We start from the raw sequence: 18,813 nt of genomic DNA on the forward strand, positions 1-18,813 counted from the left end.
TTTAAAAGCGTAACATCTCGTATCTTGAAGATGTTCGATCAAAGGATGCTGCAAAGGACTTAATTATGGGGAAGTTTAAATTCCTCTATAAACACCACTTTGCCTTAAATAGTCTGCAAATCTAATAATATTGTATAATTAAACATTGCTATTTTTCCAAATACCACTGCACTCTTGATATTATGATAATTTTCTGGCACTGTTTTTAAATTTATTTTTATTTAATTTTTGTTAATTAATTAAATACATGTATATAAGCAGGGGCAATGCCTCCATGTATTGACAGTAATAAAAGGATCTGAATTACTATTTTCTTGCCTCAAATTGATTAGATTTCATAGCTTTTAAAAAGAAATTGACTGCAGGTTTTCTTTTCTTTTTTGCACATACCTTACAGGATGAACTTATATTTAATGCCCTATTTAGTAATTGACACATATTATATCAAATACATCAGCTCGATTGGGACTATGTGTACAGTATTAAATTATGGAGTATGGCTTTAAAAAACTAGTGAAAGGAGAGAAGAATTAAAATGATAAACATTCGTAATACACGATAATTTTCATCATCGATAAAATAAATTGTACAATGTGATGTACGCGTAGATTGTTTTTAGAGATTTTGTACTCCGTTGTCAACGTTTCAATAATGATTAATATCACTTTTATTGACCGACAAAGTTAAGAGGAAAAAAATATAAACCTTCGACAAGGATTTTTGTTCCAAGCTCCGAATGGATTCAACTGTTTGAGAAGAAGTGCCTGTTACAAAGTTGCTATTTATTAAATTGTACTTTTCTGACCAATTCCAGATTAATTTGTTGTAAAAACATTCTTGCATGGGTGTACATGTATTTAGTTTTTAAATGCAAGTTCGTATAAAAACTAAGATCATTTAATCGATTTAAAAGCACTTTAACAGTGCTTGCCTTAACAGCTATTTCTTTTATTTTTGAATTCCAAAAACCATAAACAGGATGCATTTATTCCTCGGGAAAAGTTTTCCTCCCTTTGATAAAAGAAAATCATGGTTTCTATTGAACTTAAAACAAACATGATTTGGTGTGTTGCAACATGACATGAATACTCTGAGGTTTCTTGTACTAGAAACTCCAGATAAACATTAAAAAAGAATTAAGAAAGGACAAAAACAACAAAAATTTAATAATAGCTCCGTCCACGAATTGTTGCAAAGAGTATAGTTGAAATAAGGTCATATAACGGAGGCATGGCCGTTGGAACAGGGGGGACGAGGGTCCCCCCGTAACTTTGCCGATAAATAGATTACTATAGAAAACATAGCTACTATATGCTGTGCCCCTCATAAAAACGTCTGATGACCTTTTTATTTATTTATATTTTTTTATTTGCTTGTCAAGGAATTTTTGGTAGTTGATAGCCCCCCCCCCCCCAACTGAAAATGTATGGCAGTGCCCCCCAAACTGAAATTGCTTCCTACGGGGCTGGGGGAATAGGGGTCTGACACCACTTATTTTGGGAATAGTCTTTTTATTAATAATTGATTATTTTTCGTTTTTGCCGAAACGCATATTCTAAACCTATGTTGATGCGATGGGTATTCCCACTTTGTTCCTGTATGTTCTTGTAGACTTATGTTTACTGTGTGCAACCGAAGGAGTTGGGAATATAAGAATTTAATTTTTTTTCAAAATCATTTTTCTTCTTTGATTTTTTCCTAGACGATCCTTTTTGATCGAAGAAATAGTTTTTTTTGCATACACAGGTTCAATTTCTGATTTATTTCTCAATTCTGTTCATATCTAACTTTTTTCCCGAATGAGTTTTGAAATTTTTATTAATAATTTGTAGTATAAATGATGGATAGAATTGCTTAGATACATTCTCCTTTAATTATGCCCTATATAGTAATTGAACTTTGCCTGTGAAGGTACTGGGAAGTAATAGTAGGTTTGATTATATGACCGGTGATCTTTGGGTATCCGAGAAAATTGTCCTTTTGCAAATCAACGTGTCAAGAAATTGACATTAGTGTGTGATGTATGATCATATTTCATAAGTCAATCTCAAAACCTTGTCCTTTTGCAAATCAACATGTCAAGAAATTGACATTGGTGTGTGATATTTGATCATATTTCATAAGTCAATCTCAAATGTTTATATCGACCAGCAACCTGGAATGCAATAAAAAGCAAATTTTAACTGAAGAAAAATCAGCCACCTCTTCTTTCTGTTTTTCCTAAGTACCCCTATCCAATTTTTTTGGAAAGATCCGTAAAACTAAAAATCACATTTCTCTCTGTGTATTTTTTCTGCCTTGAAGAAAGAGGAAGTGAATTAAACTGCGTATAACGACGTAACCCTTTAATACCTAGCAAAAAAATTATTGCAGATGTTTAATTTATGGGCCCATTTCAGACTGTACGTTGCATTTCCTCGCCTCATAATAATAAAATGTTAAGGTTGGTGTTTCAGAACAAAGGTCAAACTTTGATTCTAAATCTTCATGTGTAATTTTTTTAATGAACAAAATGAAATTTCCTTTGCATACTATAAATCATAATTTAAAGGATCTGAAGTTAATATTTTCTCAAATTTTCTATATGATATCATGACTCATAAGTTGCTAGAGATTTCACACTGAAATATAAGAAAAACGTGTTCAGAAGCTTATTTTATCTGGAAATTATTAAAACTACGAATTTCGGGACGCGTTTGATTGACACAAATCCTTGCACTTTCACGAAGTAAATTTTATCCTTAATGCTTAAGAAAAGTAGAAATTTTGTTGTGTATTAATGAAAAATATTAAAATTTTAATCGAGAAAACTCAGAGTAGAAATGTGAGAAAGCAAAACAAATTCACCGTTATTGCCAATCCGTGCACAGTGATGTGTGCAGAGTTTAAAAAATTGAACACACCCGGTAAAACCGTAAACATTAGCAATAACAGAGTATGTTTGACGTGATGTAAAGAAGAATGTCATTGTCTTTGAATTCTAAGAATATTCATGTAAGTTCAATTTATTTAACTGGTTTTATTTTTGAATAAAAGTAGAATTTTAAAATGTAGACAATGGAACTGTGTATAGGCCCCTTTAAAGCAAATTATGCACTTTTATTCTTTTCTGAGCGCTGTATTTCACCATCTGTTAAAAAATGTTAACATTTCCAATTAATAATTTAAAAAGCATGAAGTCAGATTCATAACAACCATTTCAAATTTATAGTATGTATGTGAAGTAATTATCTATTTAACTGTATCAAAATGTTTTAGTAGGATTATGCTGTCATAAAAAACAGGGGATTTTCTTTGTTTTGAACATATTCTATTATGATCAACATAAATGGATTAGGCAGCAAACATTGCCTATCTAAGCCCTCTCCATAATTTCAACAAAAATTGGATGGATATGCAGAGTTGTGCCCCTTTTATATAGTAATTTCCATAGGTAATAAATCGTGCCAAAATTATGCTTTCCCCATAGATTTTCATTAAGATTAGATTTCATTTATCACAAAATAATTATGTTGCAATAAGACTGACGTTGGGATTTTTGCTTAATTGACTAGACTAATAATACCAGCTAAGCCTAATCCTTGAGCCTGAACCATGGGCCCAAAGGCCATGAATATCACAATTTTGGTAGAGGGCTGCTAATGTCCATGAATAGAGTAGATTTTCAAAGATTTGTTTTCAGTATACATTGTGAACAACTAAGCCCCACCCTTGGGTCTGAATGGACCAAGGAGCCATGAATTTCATAATTTGGTGAAAAATTGAGTGTTCTTGTAATCATGAAAACAGTTTGCCTTTTACATGTCCATGGGTAAAGGAGATTTTATATGATATAATACATTTTTCAATGTATAACCAACTTAGCTCCACCCTGAATCCAGAGACCATAAAACTTATGCGAGCTCATTTTTTATCTCAGTCTTAATTTTACCAAAGAAAAAGTGAGTCTGAGATCAAAAGGGAGCTCATATAAGTTATATACCCCCCGAGCCTGGTCACTCATCCTGAAAATGCAGGTCAAATCAAGCATCCAAACCAAGTCTGTAAGTATGCATTTATTAGATGCTCAGATAAGGCCTATAAAAGCTTGGTATTGAGACCTGCTCCTAAAACTTTAACCTGTTCCAAAATCACTCTTCTGGAAAATATTGGCTGGAAATGCAGCATCTGAAACCTGACTGGTCAAGTGAAAATGCTTGTACTAGGTGCATCATCCATGCAACTTTTATCAGAATTGGGCAGAATTATGTGGAAATAATTCTACTCAAAAATAAACCTGGGATGCCCACATGGATGCTGGCACAAGGTATAGCAAATGCCCCCTCCGACTTTGTCAAGGTGAGCTAGTAAAATAAAATACTGTGAAATCAGTTGATTAATTTTGATTGTATTCATGGTATGTATAGACCCACCATATCATGTTCACCATGAAAAGTTAAAGCAATATGAGCTGCTTTTTTGAAAAATTTATTTGCTGTTAAAATGTGCTGTTATGAAAAATCTGTACGTTACTTTAACCTTTATGATTAATTAGAATAAAATAAAGTATTAAACTGTGTCAGAAGAAACATTTTCTGCACAATGGAATGTAAAGTACATGTATTATATAAGAAATCAATATTGTAGAGGACGACAATAATGTAATTTTGCTTCAATCAAAGCTTATAAATAGTTCTTCCATCACAAATATGAACAACAGACGTTTATAAACATTCTTTTTTGCTGTCATTGAAATAGTTGATTACAATTTTGCCACAAAAAGTTGCAGCTCATATTAATGCTTTAAAATTTCAAATCTCAACTTCACTTCTGAAATCACAAAATAAAGTCCCTTCAAATCTTTATTTTTCCTCAAACCATGAAAAATTAAATAGTAAAGACAAAACAAATAATCCAGGTGCCTTCACATTTTATTTACAAGTGTATAGTTATATGATTGTCAATGTTTGTACACAGTACTGTTCAATGAAATTTATTTACAATTGCTAATGTGTACTAGCGCTCTGATATTTAAGTAATTCTAACAGAGTACATGTACATCTTAGACTGTGTTACATGATGACGTTTTTCTCATCCTTTTTTTATTTTTACGATGTACATGAACATATTAAAATATGACTATTAACAATGACATATTATTAGATATTGCATAGAATAAAGATAATATTTTTTTTTAAAAATGGGACTTCCAAAAAGCATATAGTAATAATAGCACTTGGTATCTGTTTTAAAATCAACAAAATGTGTTATCTGAAAGACAATATCTCCATATAAAGTAAGATTTCACATTTCATTTTTATGAATTCAGTAATTTTTTCAATATACCTCAGCCAATAACTTCTCACCTGTGACATGATGATTATGATCTCAAAAAAACAGACTGGGATTATTAGTTACTGGTGGAGCAAGCCAAATATGAAATCTTTATGTATCGATATCTCGTACAGTTCAAAAGAGAGACAAATGTAGGCTTCCCAACAAACAGATAGACAGATCAATAACATGATCCTACAAATATTAGAACCTCTGGGCTAAACAACAGGCAAATAAGAAAAAAAAACAATAAACAAATTCATTACTAAGCAATTTTGCTCAATACAAGTATACATAAGGTATATAACTCTACTTCTCTTGTCTATGAGAGGAACAATACATAAAACATATTGCACAAAAAACAAAATCACACGGCCAAATGAAAATACATGTACTCAATTTCTAATCACACTCTAATTTGGATATAAGATAAACTCACCAGTTTTAAAAAACTTTTTTTACATTAAAGAATAAAGCCTGTTATGGTCCCCTTTTAGCCCTCTTTTTATGTCATGCAGAGTACTGTGATAATCAAACACCTGCATTTAAAAATTTTGATTTTTCTTTTTTATGATGACACAATACACAAAAGAAACAGGAATTTCATGCCTTGGATTAACATCTGAATCTGAACTTTTATAAACTTTTCTTCGTTTAAAGGAACATAGGTTTGTAGAAAACATATAAAGCGAGTCAGCATATTTGCCAAGTTTACATAATTTAAGCATGCCATTCTTTCATATGAAAATCTCAGATGGGCTAATTTCCACCCAGTTTTAACTGAAATATGATTAAAAATTCATCAAACTTGAGGAAATCCCAAAAACTGTTTGTACTTATTACTTTCTTGTGTCCTCTGTGAATTTTGTGAGTCAAAATGATGCTGGTTTACAATTAAGACACTAACAGTTCTATAAAAATTACAAACTATCATATTCTCTGTTTCTTTTTTCATGATTTTAATATGAGTACAAATTCGGCTAGAACCTTATTTTTTCTACATATTATCAATACCCTATACATATGAGATGCTATCAAATATTAATTACCTACGTAACCAAGAAAAAATCTTTACACAATTTTTTTCAGCTCGAAGAACACCAAGTTTAAATCCAGTGCAATTTATCAGTAAATTTTGTATACTTTATAGTTTTTACATTTTGAATACACAGTCACTTTAACCTTTTCAGTTCTTAAAATACCAGAAGCATGATTTCTTTTACATTCAAATCTGTTAAAAAAGTTATCTTACACCTCATTAAGCTACCCCTTCATTCTAAAATAAATAGTTAGAGCAAATGATATTGACAACACAATAAAACATTTACTTCAGCAAACTTCCTTTCAAAAATGACATTATCATTATTACAAAACAAGACGAGAAGTCAATTCACCAATAACGATTGCCAGGGACAGTAACCTGTTGGCTAGTTCACAAACACGGATTACCAAGATATGAACATACAGGCAAATGCAATATATAAATATTCATAAGAAACAATATCTTATTCCTGGGAAAAACAAGTTACTGGGATATTTAAAAACATAAAAACACTTGTATTGATTCACTACAAATAAATGTGTGACTATAAGTCCTGACTGACAGATATCAGAGAGGAAAGATAATCAAAACAATTTTATGCAAATTTTCTTTAAAAAATGTCTTCAAACCTAATAACATATGAACAACATAACTGGTAAAAATTTCAAATAACCTGAGGCAATTAGAAAATATGTGCTTCTAAACTGGGTATGAGATGCATGCTTTTGAATTGATAAGGCAATTTTCAAACTGCAACTGAATTAATCGATGTCATAAAAGCTTAGAGTAAATATTTCTCTTTATTAATCCTCTCAACAGTTCTCCAAGAAATAAAAAGGAAAAAAACAAGAGCACAAATGTAAAATCTGATCATTTTTCTAAAGATTGAGATCAAACAACCAAAGTGGCAGGTGATGAATTTTTCCTGTTTCATTTCTCGTTAAAAGTAGGTCAATTCTGCATTTATTGCATCATGGGAATGGAAAAGCATCATCCTTTGGAAAGGCCACACACTGCAGTGTTTCTATCCAACCATAACCTGGTTTCATAATCTTCCAATAGTAACCATCCAGGGACAGATTCAGCATCACTCGCTTTTCATTAATGTAATCGCAGCTTGCTTTGGATACCTAGAGAAAAAAATGAGGGGAAGTTCAAGCATGTTTAAATCCATTTTCCAGGCATTATTTTTTTTTTAAATCTCGACTGGTATAATTTCCAATAAATCATATCTTATTAATTTAGATATGACATTTATTTAGTACAGTCCCTGAATGCTCTCCTATTTCATGTGAACATGCAAGGAGCAAAAAGGAAAAAAGTATTACTTCATCATTTAACAATCAATAAAATTATAGTATAAATCTTCTCATCCAATTTTTGTGAGGATAACATGAAAAGATGATGCACTCAGTGAAGCTTATCAATTAATTACCACAGACTTAAAAACAACCTCTGGCACTGTCAATATTGATTTTTTTTTTCAAATCTCTAGGAACAGACCTATTTAGCTAGATTAACTTAATCAGTAAACTGTTTGTGCTTAAGGTTAAGGTTAAAGCAAAATTTTCTGTCTTGAAAAGGTTTTTTTTCAAGTACTCATCAACTTCACACATTTTTTTTTAAACAAGGATTGCTTACATAATCTCAAATTGAATCAAGTACAGTATGTGTGAAAGTAGAACCTCACCCACATGAAAAACTGATCATATTTACAAATCCTGCTGACTGCCTGGTGTGTGAGATGCTGTATCAGTCATTCACTATAGGTAATTGACTTATAGTGAGTGTTAAAGCATTCATTATGACTAGATATATACTGTTGTATATGGTAAAGACCTTACAAAATATGGTAAGGTTAATCATGGTCAAACAGAGAAAATCAAAGTGTTCACATCACTATTAGTTAGTTAATAAGATTTTTTAAAGAAAAAATTTATTTTAAATACATGGTCAACATAGCTCTACATATGTATTCTGATGTCTTAAGCTTGGGCCAGGGTAAGCAATTTTCACAGTTTGGTTGGGTTCATAGTTTACTGACACCTTGCACACAGATTGCTTGCTAAATGATAAAGAATAAATAAGTTTTCTATGGTACATTTTTTTTAAATATAAATTTTCAATATATGACCAACTTAGCACCATCCTGGGGCCAGATCCCTGGAGCCAGGAGACATGAATTTCACAATTCTGGTACAGCAGGTACATTATAATTCTTACCTGAGCCCCCCATAATTGTCTGTTTGAAGCAATGGATTCCATCAACTTGTAACAAAGTTGTCGGAGTTCATCAAATCCACCTGACTCTGTGCATTTGCTGTCTGCCCCTAGACCAGGGTAGTAGCCATAGGCCATCCTCATCCCATTCACCCTACAAAATACATTGATCACACAAGTTCTAATACAAGAGAACTGAAACCTTTATGTCCCAAAATGTACTTACACTGCCATCAAAAGACTTTTCAAAGACTAAACTTAAAATATAAAGAGGCCCATAGGCCACAACACTCACCTGAGTCACTATGATCATACTGTTCATCAGCACTTCTTGAGAAGAAGATTTTTAAAGATTTTCCCATGTATACCTATATGTAAAACTTTGATCCTCTATTGTGGTCCCATCCTAGCCCCAGAGGTATTGATTTGAACAAACTTGAATCTACAGTACAGTGTATGTAATTAGGCTTTACATAGGTTTCAAATTCTCTGACCCAGTGGTTCTTGAGAAGATTTCTGAAAGAATCCATCAAATTTTCACTTAATTTTCAATTATCTCCCTTAAAAGAGGATGTAGCCCTTCTTTTGAATGAACTTGAATCCCTTTTACCCAAGAAAGTTTGGTTGAAAATGACCTAGTGGTTCCTGACAAGAAGTTGAAAATGTTAAAATTTTACAGAAGGACAGACAGATGGATGGATTAAATGATCAGAAAAGTTCACTTAATTGAGCTAGCCAAAAATAAGATAGCTGTATGGAAAATTAAGCCAAAGAAGTGATCTTGCTACTTGAAATTAACATATATACTCTCAATGCTTCAATGAATGTCATTCACAAAAACAGCTAAATCAAATGAATGTTCTAGTAGTCTGCATCCCTGGATGCAACATTCATGCAGGTTTTTTCTTGTTAGGCCTTACAGTTACTAGGACATTGACCTCCTCCAAAAACTTCACTGTTCTATGACCCAAACATTGTAGGTCAGATGCAGCATCTGAAGCACATCTGATGAGTCTATTCCAAAATGCAACATCCATGTAAATTTGATCCATGTAGGGCTTACTTAAGAAATGAATTTAATTTTTGAAGATTCATGGGGACATGAACTACGACGCTTCACGCCGGCATATTTCATGAAGCGCGTCATTTCTCATATTTACATTATTTTTCTGATGAGTTGCAACAAATAACGCCATTAAACTATCATTTTTAAAGCAAAAATCAGTCCACACTATAGTTTTGATGTCAAGTAGGGTATTATGAGCCAAGGTAACAATGGAGATATTCATGCTCATCCAAGGTAGTTCATTAGAAAATGAACTGTTTTCTATTTTGTAAAGAATCATAGGGGAAATTTATTGGAAATGTAAATATATTTTTATAGATACTTTTGAATGGACTATATAGATACTTTGGAATGGACTTGCTCCAAAAATTTGAACCTGGTCACTCTTGAGGAAAATGTTGGTCCAGTGAGTATATCATGTAAGTCTGGTAGTGTACATCCATAGCTACATCATCCTCAGATGCAAGTTTGATCCAAATTGTGTACATTGTTACCACTTACTTGAGAGATGACTTACTCCATAAAACTCTAACCAGTACACAACTAAAGAGGGTATAGCACAACTTTATCAAAGTGAGCTAAAAAGGAAAAAAAAATTTCCCACATCTGACCTTCCCCCTTTTTTCTCACTTACCTCCCTTTGGCCCCCTTACCACCACCATTCTAATTTTAGTCTTACCTAATGTCATTACAGGTCCAAGTCTGGGAGGGAAACAGTCCTGGTCTGTGCTCCCCACACGTCACATTCATGTCATAAATTGTCACATTAGAAAAGGATTTATCTGAAATAAAATTAGACAAGTCAATTATGGCTGAGATGTACTTGTCTTTTTATTGCTGTCAGCAGTGTCATTGAATTCTAATATCAGCTTAGTTCGCATATCGTGCACTACAAGAAAACTTAAGAAGCATGTTAATTTAAAATTTGTCAATCAAGCTACAAAACAAATTCAGAAAAACCAATTTAGAGTTATTTTTGATAAAGAGCCAGCTTGTCTGCTTACATCCTGTTATTATGACTATTGGCAAATTCCTGCGTCTTCATCAAACAGATGACATGACAGGAGGCAGGAACTGGTACTAACTGATGTCAGATCAAACATGACACAATTTTAATGCTAATCAATACAGCATTTTCTTTTTAACATGTTTTATCTTTTTCCCTTTATTGCAATATATACTGATACTTTATCAACTGATGTAATAACATAATAAAATTTGTAACATTCCACATTTTGAAAGTACAAAAAGAAAATCCTAATAAGATTTTTTTGCAAAGTGAGTAAATTAATTCACAAGCATTTGTCAAGGTTGTTGTACACTGCAGTTTTCTTGCTCTTCCTTTTAATTTCAATATATTGCTACTATTATCTTGATTATAAATTTGCAGTACAAGGTGCCTTATGGAAGCCCATTTAGGAGTTAGGACCTATCAAAAAAAAAAGATTTTTGAATTAATTCAATATAACAAATTCTCAGATTTGTTACAACAAATTTAATTTATTATATCCATTACTTGAATTCATTATCATATGATTATAACGAATCTATTCTGTTAACAAATTTCTTGAATTAGTTATATGGAATTCAAAAATTTGTTATATTAAATTTGTTGTTACAAATTTCATAACTCATAATTTCAAATTGTTCATTTTGCTTTTATTAGCAGATTTATAAAATCTGTTATATTTCTTATTTGATCATGGATTACTGATCTTGAGAACATGAATTCAACAATTTAAAATTATAAATTTGTTAAAACAGAATGATGTAATTTGTGATAACTAATTCTTTAAATTTGTTTGAATAAATTTAAAGCAATGTAAAATGTTATAACAGATTAAATTCATTACAATGAGTTCAAAAATTTGATATATTGAATTAAATTTGTTTTAACGAATTCCACAATTCACTTTTTCCAAAATATATTTCATTTGTTATCACCATGATCACAGATTGGATAGAAATATATTAAAATAGATTTTATAAATCCATAAAAACAAATTGAACAACTGCAAATAATGAATTCTGAAATACATTTATTCAAATTTAATTCCAAATAACTTGATAACAAATTTTATAATCTTTTTTATATGTTTAAAATGAATTCAATAAATTTGTTATAACAATTTAAATTTGTTATAAGAAATCAAAAATTTGGTATAAGAAATCAAAAATTTGTCATAAAAAATAAAATTTGTTTAAACGAATTCTAAAATTTGTGAAATAATGAATTGGAGCAAGGGCTGTATAACAAATCAAATTCATTTAAACAAATTCGAGAATACAAATTCAAAACTATTTTTTGATAGGTCCTAAATGGGCCTCAAAGTGTCTTTATAAACATACATGTACCTTCAAACAGTATTTTATGCTTTAAATAAATCATCTTTTACTGAATATGTTTTATTTCAGACATGTAATATATTAGCTAAATTAATACATTCCATTAATATATTCTTAATTAGCATTTAGAGTGGTATATCCACATGACAAGATGTTTTTAATGCATAAGATTAATAAAGAACAAAGTTCGCTTTATGCATAAGATGGCCTTGTGTATAAACCAATTAATAAACTGTCACCCAAAGTCCAGTTTAAACATTTATATTATGCAGACTCCATGCCTTCCTTCCCTTGATAAATAAATAATTTGTCTGAGAGTAAGAGTAACTGAAAATAGGCTTCAAGAAAATGCAAACTTCATGAAGGTTACCAAAACTAGAAATATGTCCATATTTCCATGAATGCCATACCCAGGGTTCATTTGTAATGCAACAGGAAAATTTGTATTGGTGTATAAAGTTTGATGAAAATATCTTGAACAGTTTCTTTAAAACTTAGTTTTATACACAATAAATCGTAAATTCAAAGATCATTGGGAAGGTTGAGGTAAAAAAAATTAGACACAGTTGGTAATTCTCATCAAATAATGTATCTGTGCTTAAGCTTACATAAAAAATATCTTGAAAAGTTTCATTTAAACTGAGCTAAGCATAAATTTGAGAAAATAGAGGCAGTCTAAGGAAATGTCAAGATCAAAAAAAAAGTTGAAGTTGAATAGCTCTTTTCAATATGTATCAGCATATGAAGTTTGACAAAAATATCTTGATACATTTCTCTGAAACTGAGCTAAGCACAAACAGAAGAAAAATGAGTTCAAGGTCAGAAATAATAATGCAATTGAATAGCTCGAGACTCATCAATATGTATAAGCATACGAAGTTTGATAAAAAAGTCTTGCACAGTTTATTTGAAATTTTGAGATAACTAAAAATATCTTCAATAGTTTCTTTGAAATTTAGCTGAACACAAATTTTAAGTCCAGGTCACAGGAAAAGTCAAGGTCAAAAATGTTGATGCAGTTGAACAGGGCCAAGCTTAAAAAAATATTTGTTTGCAGTTGCTCACCTGTAATTTTTAGAGTGGGTAGCTAGGTAGGAATTTTTTTTTTTAAGAAAAAAAAATGTTTGACAATAAATCAGGGATTTCCAGAGAGCTACTAAAGTAAATAAGCTCCATTTATTTTAAGCTATTCATTGATAAAAAGAAAAATAGAAAATGAAACAGTTTCAATATCCTGAAAACTTGAATCTATAACCCCCCAAAAATTATCTCAAGAAGTGGCTGAAAAAATTGTCTGGGTCGGTAGGCAACAGAAAACAATTTTTTATTTTAGGCCTAGCTCTCATCAATATGTATCAGCATATTAGATTTGATTAAAAAATCTTGAATAGTTTCTTTGAAACAGAGCTTAACACTATTTTAAGAAAAGTGGTGTCAAGGTCATAGGAAAGGCCAGGGTCAAAAAATGTTTATGCAGTTGAATAGCTTTTATCAATATGTATCCAGCATATGAAGTTTGATAAAAATATCTTGTCAATGAATAGTTTCTTTGAAACTGAGCTAAATGCAAAGTGTAATGAAAGAACAGACAGGACAGAAGGATGGAAGGACAGAAGATAGACATGACAAACACTATATGCCCCAGCCATATTCATTGCATGTCATCAAAATGCTGTATTTTCAACAATTCTAAGAATCAAAACACGCTGTTGAACCAAAACAAAACCAAAAAAAAAAACAATAAAGCATGTACATGTTTAATAAACCGAAGGACAGTTTTGTAAAAATATTCTGGTAATTTTTGGATCTGAACTACCGGTGGCACTCTAGTTGAAGTTTTGAAAAAAAAGCCTGAAATATTGGCCATTTTGTAGGATGGCTTCAAGAAAAGTCAGTACTGATGCATTGTTTCATGATGTCTTGATATAAAGCTTAGATTGTCACTATAGAAGTCTAATTGATATTCAAATCACGATCCACTGAAATTGAACAATTTCGATTTTTTCAGAATTTTACAGTCAAATAAGGCTCCAGGCGATCCTTTATCTTTGGTATTCATTAACAATTAATATATAACAGAAAACATGTTTTTATAGGTACTAATAGTTCAAACTAATGCATTAAACATGTTTTGTCATTTATCATGCATTTTTAATGAAACCTCAGAAACCTGACTGACAAGAACAGAGATTTTTTGTTGGATGGCAGAAAATTCAGAAAAAGCGAGTTTATTGTTCTGTAGAGATGACTATAAAAGGTTAGGAGATGAATAGAATATACAGGCTGGTTAAAGAATATGTCTAGAATTAGGAAGTGAAAAGTAGTTGTGTGCCAATAGTGAAGATAATTTTATTTTTTTCTCTATATACTTAACTGAAAACAACATTTTGTAAAATCACTGGAATGATAACATCTCTTGACAGACTTTACCACAATTAAATTTCTCGATAATCCAAGAAATTGTTATATTTAATATATAAAATTATCTTCACTTTTGGCACAGAGACCTGTAGTTGATTGACCATGCAATGCTGGAAAGTAGAGAAATTCTCCCCAACCATGCGCAGAAAATATTGTGCCGTAAATTGCACCATATTTGCATTGTGGCGTTATGGTCAAATAATTTAATTTTGTTTGTATTCTAGCCTCTGATTGGTTAATATCCAAAAAGGAACACAAATTATTTCTGTATAACCTGGTTTGGTATGGGGACACACCCCCCTGACAACCAGCTGAATCATCTATATCCATACAATCCTCTCATTTCCAGTCCTCGGGATTCATGGAAAATTCCAGATTTAATAAATGTACCTTTAGCTTCAAACAATAATTCGATCTTAACACATGTAAATATGTAAATAAACAACAAGGCTGCTAGGCCTATGTATCAGTTTTTACCTCCCCTTGCTTCCCATCATTTCCTTTACTTCCGTTACATTGAGCGGCAAATTTGAATTAATAAAAAGCAAACAAATTTTACACCCATAGTTATTTAATGATTTTAAAATTAAATTATAAGGAATGACTCTAATTCTTGGCCAAATTATTCGAGTATAACCTGATTATAGATTATAGCTTCGCGGATTATAAAGCGTAAACTGACCCAAACCAGGTTATACTCGAATAATTTGGCCAAGAATTAGAGTCATTCCTAAAATACTAATATATATAAAACCATAATGCTACAGTTCTGCAGCTAACCGTTAACTTTTTTTCAAAATTATACTCCTCATATTGGAAACCTGCTGGAGGCAAACATTAATTAACATTGCTGAGGTGGAAAACAGCGAAGTAAAGATTCTTTGAGATTAACATGATTAAAAATGAGAGTGAATAATAGCTGAAAACAGTTATTTCTATATATATATATATATATATATATATATATATATATATATATATATATATATTAGAAACCGGATTAATTTGATAAAGGTATATGAAGCTGAATCCTTGATGATCAACGAACTCCTGCTCCCTAAAATACCGAGTTACATTTTCCACTTAATAAACAATATTAATATTCATGATAAAAGTGAATGGCGATTTTCAGATCATAAAATATTTATCTTGTAGAAACAGAAAATACCTTGAACCATATGAAATTCCTCTGTGTTGTCACTGGGCTCTAAACACAAACACACGTGTACCGTGGCGATCAAAACAAAGCCTGAATATATTCGATTGAAAAGATTCCGTAACTCCCCCATAATGTAGATTTTACAACACAAACTTTTACCCGGGATTACAAACTATACTTCGTTTCAGTTCAGCCATGTCTTTTTCATTGACCAAAATATTTTCACAAATCAACAATCTTTGACCTTGACCTTTCTCAATTTAAGCGTCCAATCGGTCGCTCGCGAGTAATCTATACATTGTTTCCAAAAAGTCACGGCATTTATAGTTCGTTTCAACACCTGACGTGCCTTGGGCGATATGTAAAGGTGTTTCCAAAAGTTTGACACGATGCTATCGACTGGACAACCAGAGGCATATTTACTATCACAACTAATATTTCATTTCCCTCTATATCATGTTTATGGAAACGATGGGCAATCAATGAGAATTATCACAGATTTTATTTTTTCATTTAAAAACTGAATGCACTTGACTTTCTCAAGTAAGAAGAGATTTATCATTGCTAATTGTAGTTATTCAATTTTACCGATAATTTTCTTTGACCAAATGGAGATACTAATAAAGAACTTTAAAACAAAAATTAAAATATAAAGCCAACATTTATATGTTTTATTTTCCGCCAATATATGAACATTTTCGCCAAAAGTTTAGAGTTTCACTATTTAAACCATCCTATAAAATAATTAATTAGTATAAATTATGTAATGAAAAATGCATTTTTGAAAATATATATATATTGTTACATTATTTATAACCCATCTTTATGAATATAACATCCCAAACTGCATTTTTATTTTTGATATTTGTTCACATGATCAAAATAAAAAATATCTGTAGAAGTTGGGGTAATTTAAAATCACATGTCAATCAAATGCAGACAAGATTGTTTTACAACATATAAGTAAGTAAGTAAGTAAGTAAATTTTATTTAAAGTCGGCATTTTTTACAAAGTTTAACAATGAACATGAGCTCTGTAGAGCTCTTAAACCGACTATCACAGCTAAAAATATCACAGAGAAAACATTTACAACATAAATTAACATGCAAAAAACACATGTACATATATACACACGCATAAGAATTAGAAAAAAAAGAACAGAAAACTGAAGAGCAAAATGATTGCATTAAGAACAAAAATTAAAAAAAATAAGCATTATCATAATAACAAATTAGATAAAGCACTATATTAAACACATGGGATCAGATTAAAAGCACTAATTGTATTAATAATAGAAAAATAAAATTGATAGCTTAGAAACTTAAAAATTCAAGCAAATACAGCTTAACCAAAAATTTAAAAAAAAAAAAAATAATAATAATAATAATAATAATTAAAGTTCCTCACCAACACACATCCTGTCTAGTGATTGGGTCAGCCCCTACCTACATAGACAGGATATGTATTGTTGTGAGGTTAGGAAAAAGCAGATATCAAAAACAAAAATAAAAGAAACTAGGATCCTGGAGAGCTTACACCTTTGCCATCATAGGATGTTACTCCAAAAGTTTCAGCCCCCAGGGTCCTTATTATTGAAAATTTAAGTAAATAACAAAGTTTAATATATAGATATAAAAGAAACTTAGAAGAACACAATAAAATAAATAGAGGTGGTATCAGTAAAGCAAATGAAAGACTTCAAAAATAAATGAAAAACTGCAAAAATAGAAGACTGTGACTCTTTCAATTAATAAATAAATAAATAAATATTGTCTCATCAGCTATGCCGCCCCCACGCTGTGGTTTCTGCAGGAACTACACTTGCATTTTTCCCCCCTCCATGTGTCAATGAATGTTCTAAACTGGTTGAGGGTGGAAAGTTCCCTAGCATGATTTGGTAAAGAGTTCCACAACGTAGCAGCCGCATAGCTGAAAGACTGTTTTCCATACCTAGTAGTTCTTGGCCTAGGTAGTTCCAGAGTCTTTTGGTACCTAAAATTGTATGTGGAATTTCTCTGTTGAACTAAATCTTGCAGGAACAATGGGCTTTGCTTATTTACAATTTTGAAGACTTCGAGGGCCATGGCTCTCATACGCCTGATTTTCAGTGAAGGGAGGTTTGATTTTAGTAGTAGCTGGTCATAACTGCTTGTATAGTCATTATATATAAATCTTAGTGCTCGCTCTTGAATTTTTTCTATTTTTTTACAATTCTGTTCACTAATAAAATGCCACACCAAAGGGCAATAACTAAAATTGGACATTATAAAGGAATGATAGATGGTAAGTTTACCCAGTTTACAGAGATGTTTCCCGACACGTTTTAACACATTTAACTGTCGAGCTGCTTTCTTACAAATATTTGAAATATGAGAATTGAAGTTTAAGTTAAAATCAAAAGTAACACCAAGCAGTTTCACTTCTTCCTCACAGGCAAGAGTTGTACCATTTAAGTTTAAATTAATGTGTTTATCATGCATCTTTTTCCCCAGAGCTATTGCTTGAAATTTTTCTGGGTTTGCCTGCATTTTATTAACTGAAAACCAGTCGATGAGAGTACCACTTTCCTTTTCAAGTGTAGTAATAACATTTTTTAAGATAGGATCTGATTTGGATAAGGTGTTGTCATCTGCATAGTTGTACAAGTCTGAATTTTTTACAAAAAAGAAAATGTCACTAATAAAAATATTAAAAATAACTGGTCCAAGAATTGATCCTTGAGGTACACCTTTAAAGATATCCAGTAAGGTGCTTATATTTTGACTAATTTTGACACATTGTCTTCTGCAAGACAAATAGTTCTTTATCAGATCTACCGCAGGTGGGGAGAGACCATAAGATTTTAGTTTGAGCAGGACAAGATCATGAGGGAGACAATCAAACGCCTTGGATAAGTCCATTAAAATAGCAGCAACATATTTATTTTCATCTAAAGCTCTCTTCCAATCCTCAGTGATTCTTAATAGGGTAGATTGGCAACCATACCCTGATCTAAATGCTGCTAAATAAGGGTTAAAAATTTTCTCAAAATAATTTGATAGCTGAGTTTTGATTGCATATGATTGTTAAAAAACTAATTAAGCATTTTGAGGTTAGGAAATTTAATGTGATTATTTCATAATTTATTCTCTTGATCAATGTATCATATTTGCCTGGTAGTATAGTGCCTTTGTCGAAAAAAAATTGGAACAGAATATTGTGCATAATCAAGTAAACAGCTGAAGAACATCTCATTTAAATCGTTT

General features: G+C 31.2%; 1 protein-coding gene across 1 annotated transcript; it reads right to left on the reverse strand.

The window, feature by feature from the left end:
* Positions 1–4,892: 4,892 nt before the first annotated feature.
* LOC133188938 (uncharacterized) lies at positions 4,893–15,772 on the reverse strand. The gene is made up of 4 exons (XM_061324411.1): positions 15,577–15,772; positions 10,321–10,423; positions 8,579–8,729; positions 4,893–7,485 (listed from the first exon to the last, which is right to left on the reverse strand). Exons 1-4 carry the CDS (start codon positions 15,695–15,697, stop codon positions 7,327–7,329), a joined length of 534 nt encoding a protein of 177 aa, XP_061180395.1. The 5' UTR covers positions 15,698–15,772; the 3' UTR covers positions 4,893–7,326.
* Between the last annotated feature and the right edge of the window lie 3,041 nt (positions 15,773–18,813).

The sequence above is a fragment of the Saccostrea echinata genome, unplaced genomic scaffold, assembly GCF_033153115.1.
Source record: "Saccostrea echinata isolate AGI-Se365-2 ecotype Australia unplaced genomic scaffold, CSIRO_AGI_Sech_v1 ptg000001l, whole genome shotgun sequence".
NCBI classification, from domain to species: domain Eukaryota; kingdom Metazoa; phylum Mollusca; class Bivalvia; order Ostreida; family Ostreidae; genus Saccostrea; species Saccostrea echinata.

Bases quoted from the DNA above. Each gene is read 5' to 3' on its own strand.
- LOC133188938 (XM_061324411.1), bottom strand. From the start codon at position 15,697: ATGGGGGAGTTACGGAATCTTTTCAATCGAATATATTCAGGCTTTGTT. The intron at 10,424-15,576 runs GTATTTTCTGTT...ATTTTATTTCAG, and splicing joins GGAATTTCATATGGTTCAAG to ATAAATCCTTTTCTAATGTG. The intron at 8,730-10,320 runs GTAAGACTAAAA...TGTATTTTGTAG, and splicing joins TGGACCTGTAATGACATTAG to GGTGAATGGGATGAGGATGG.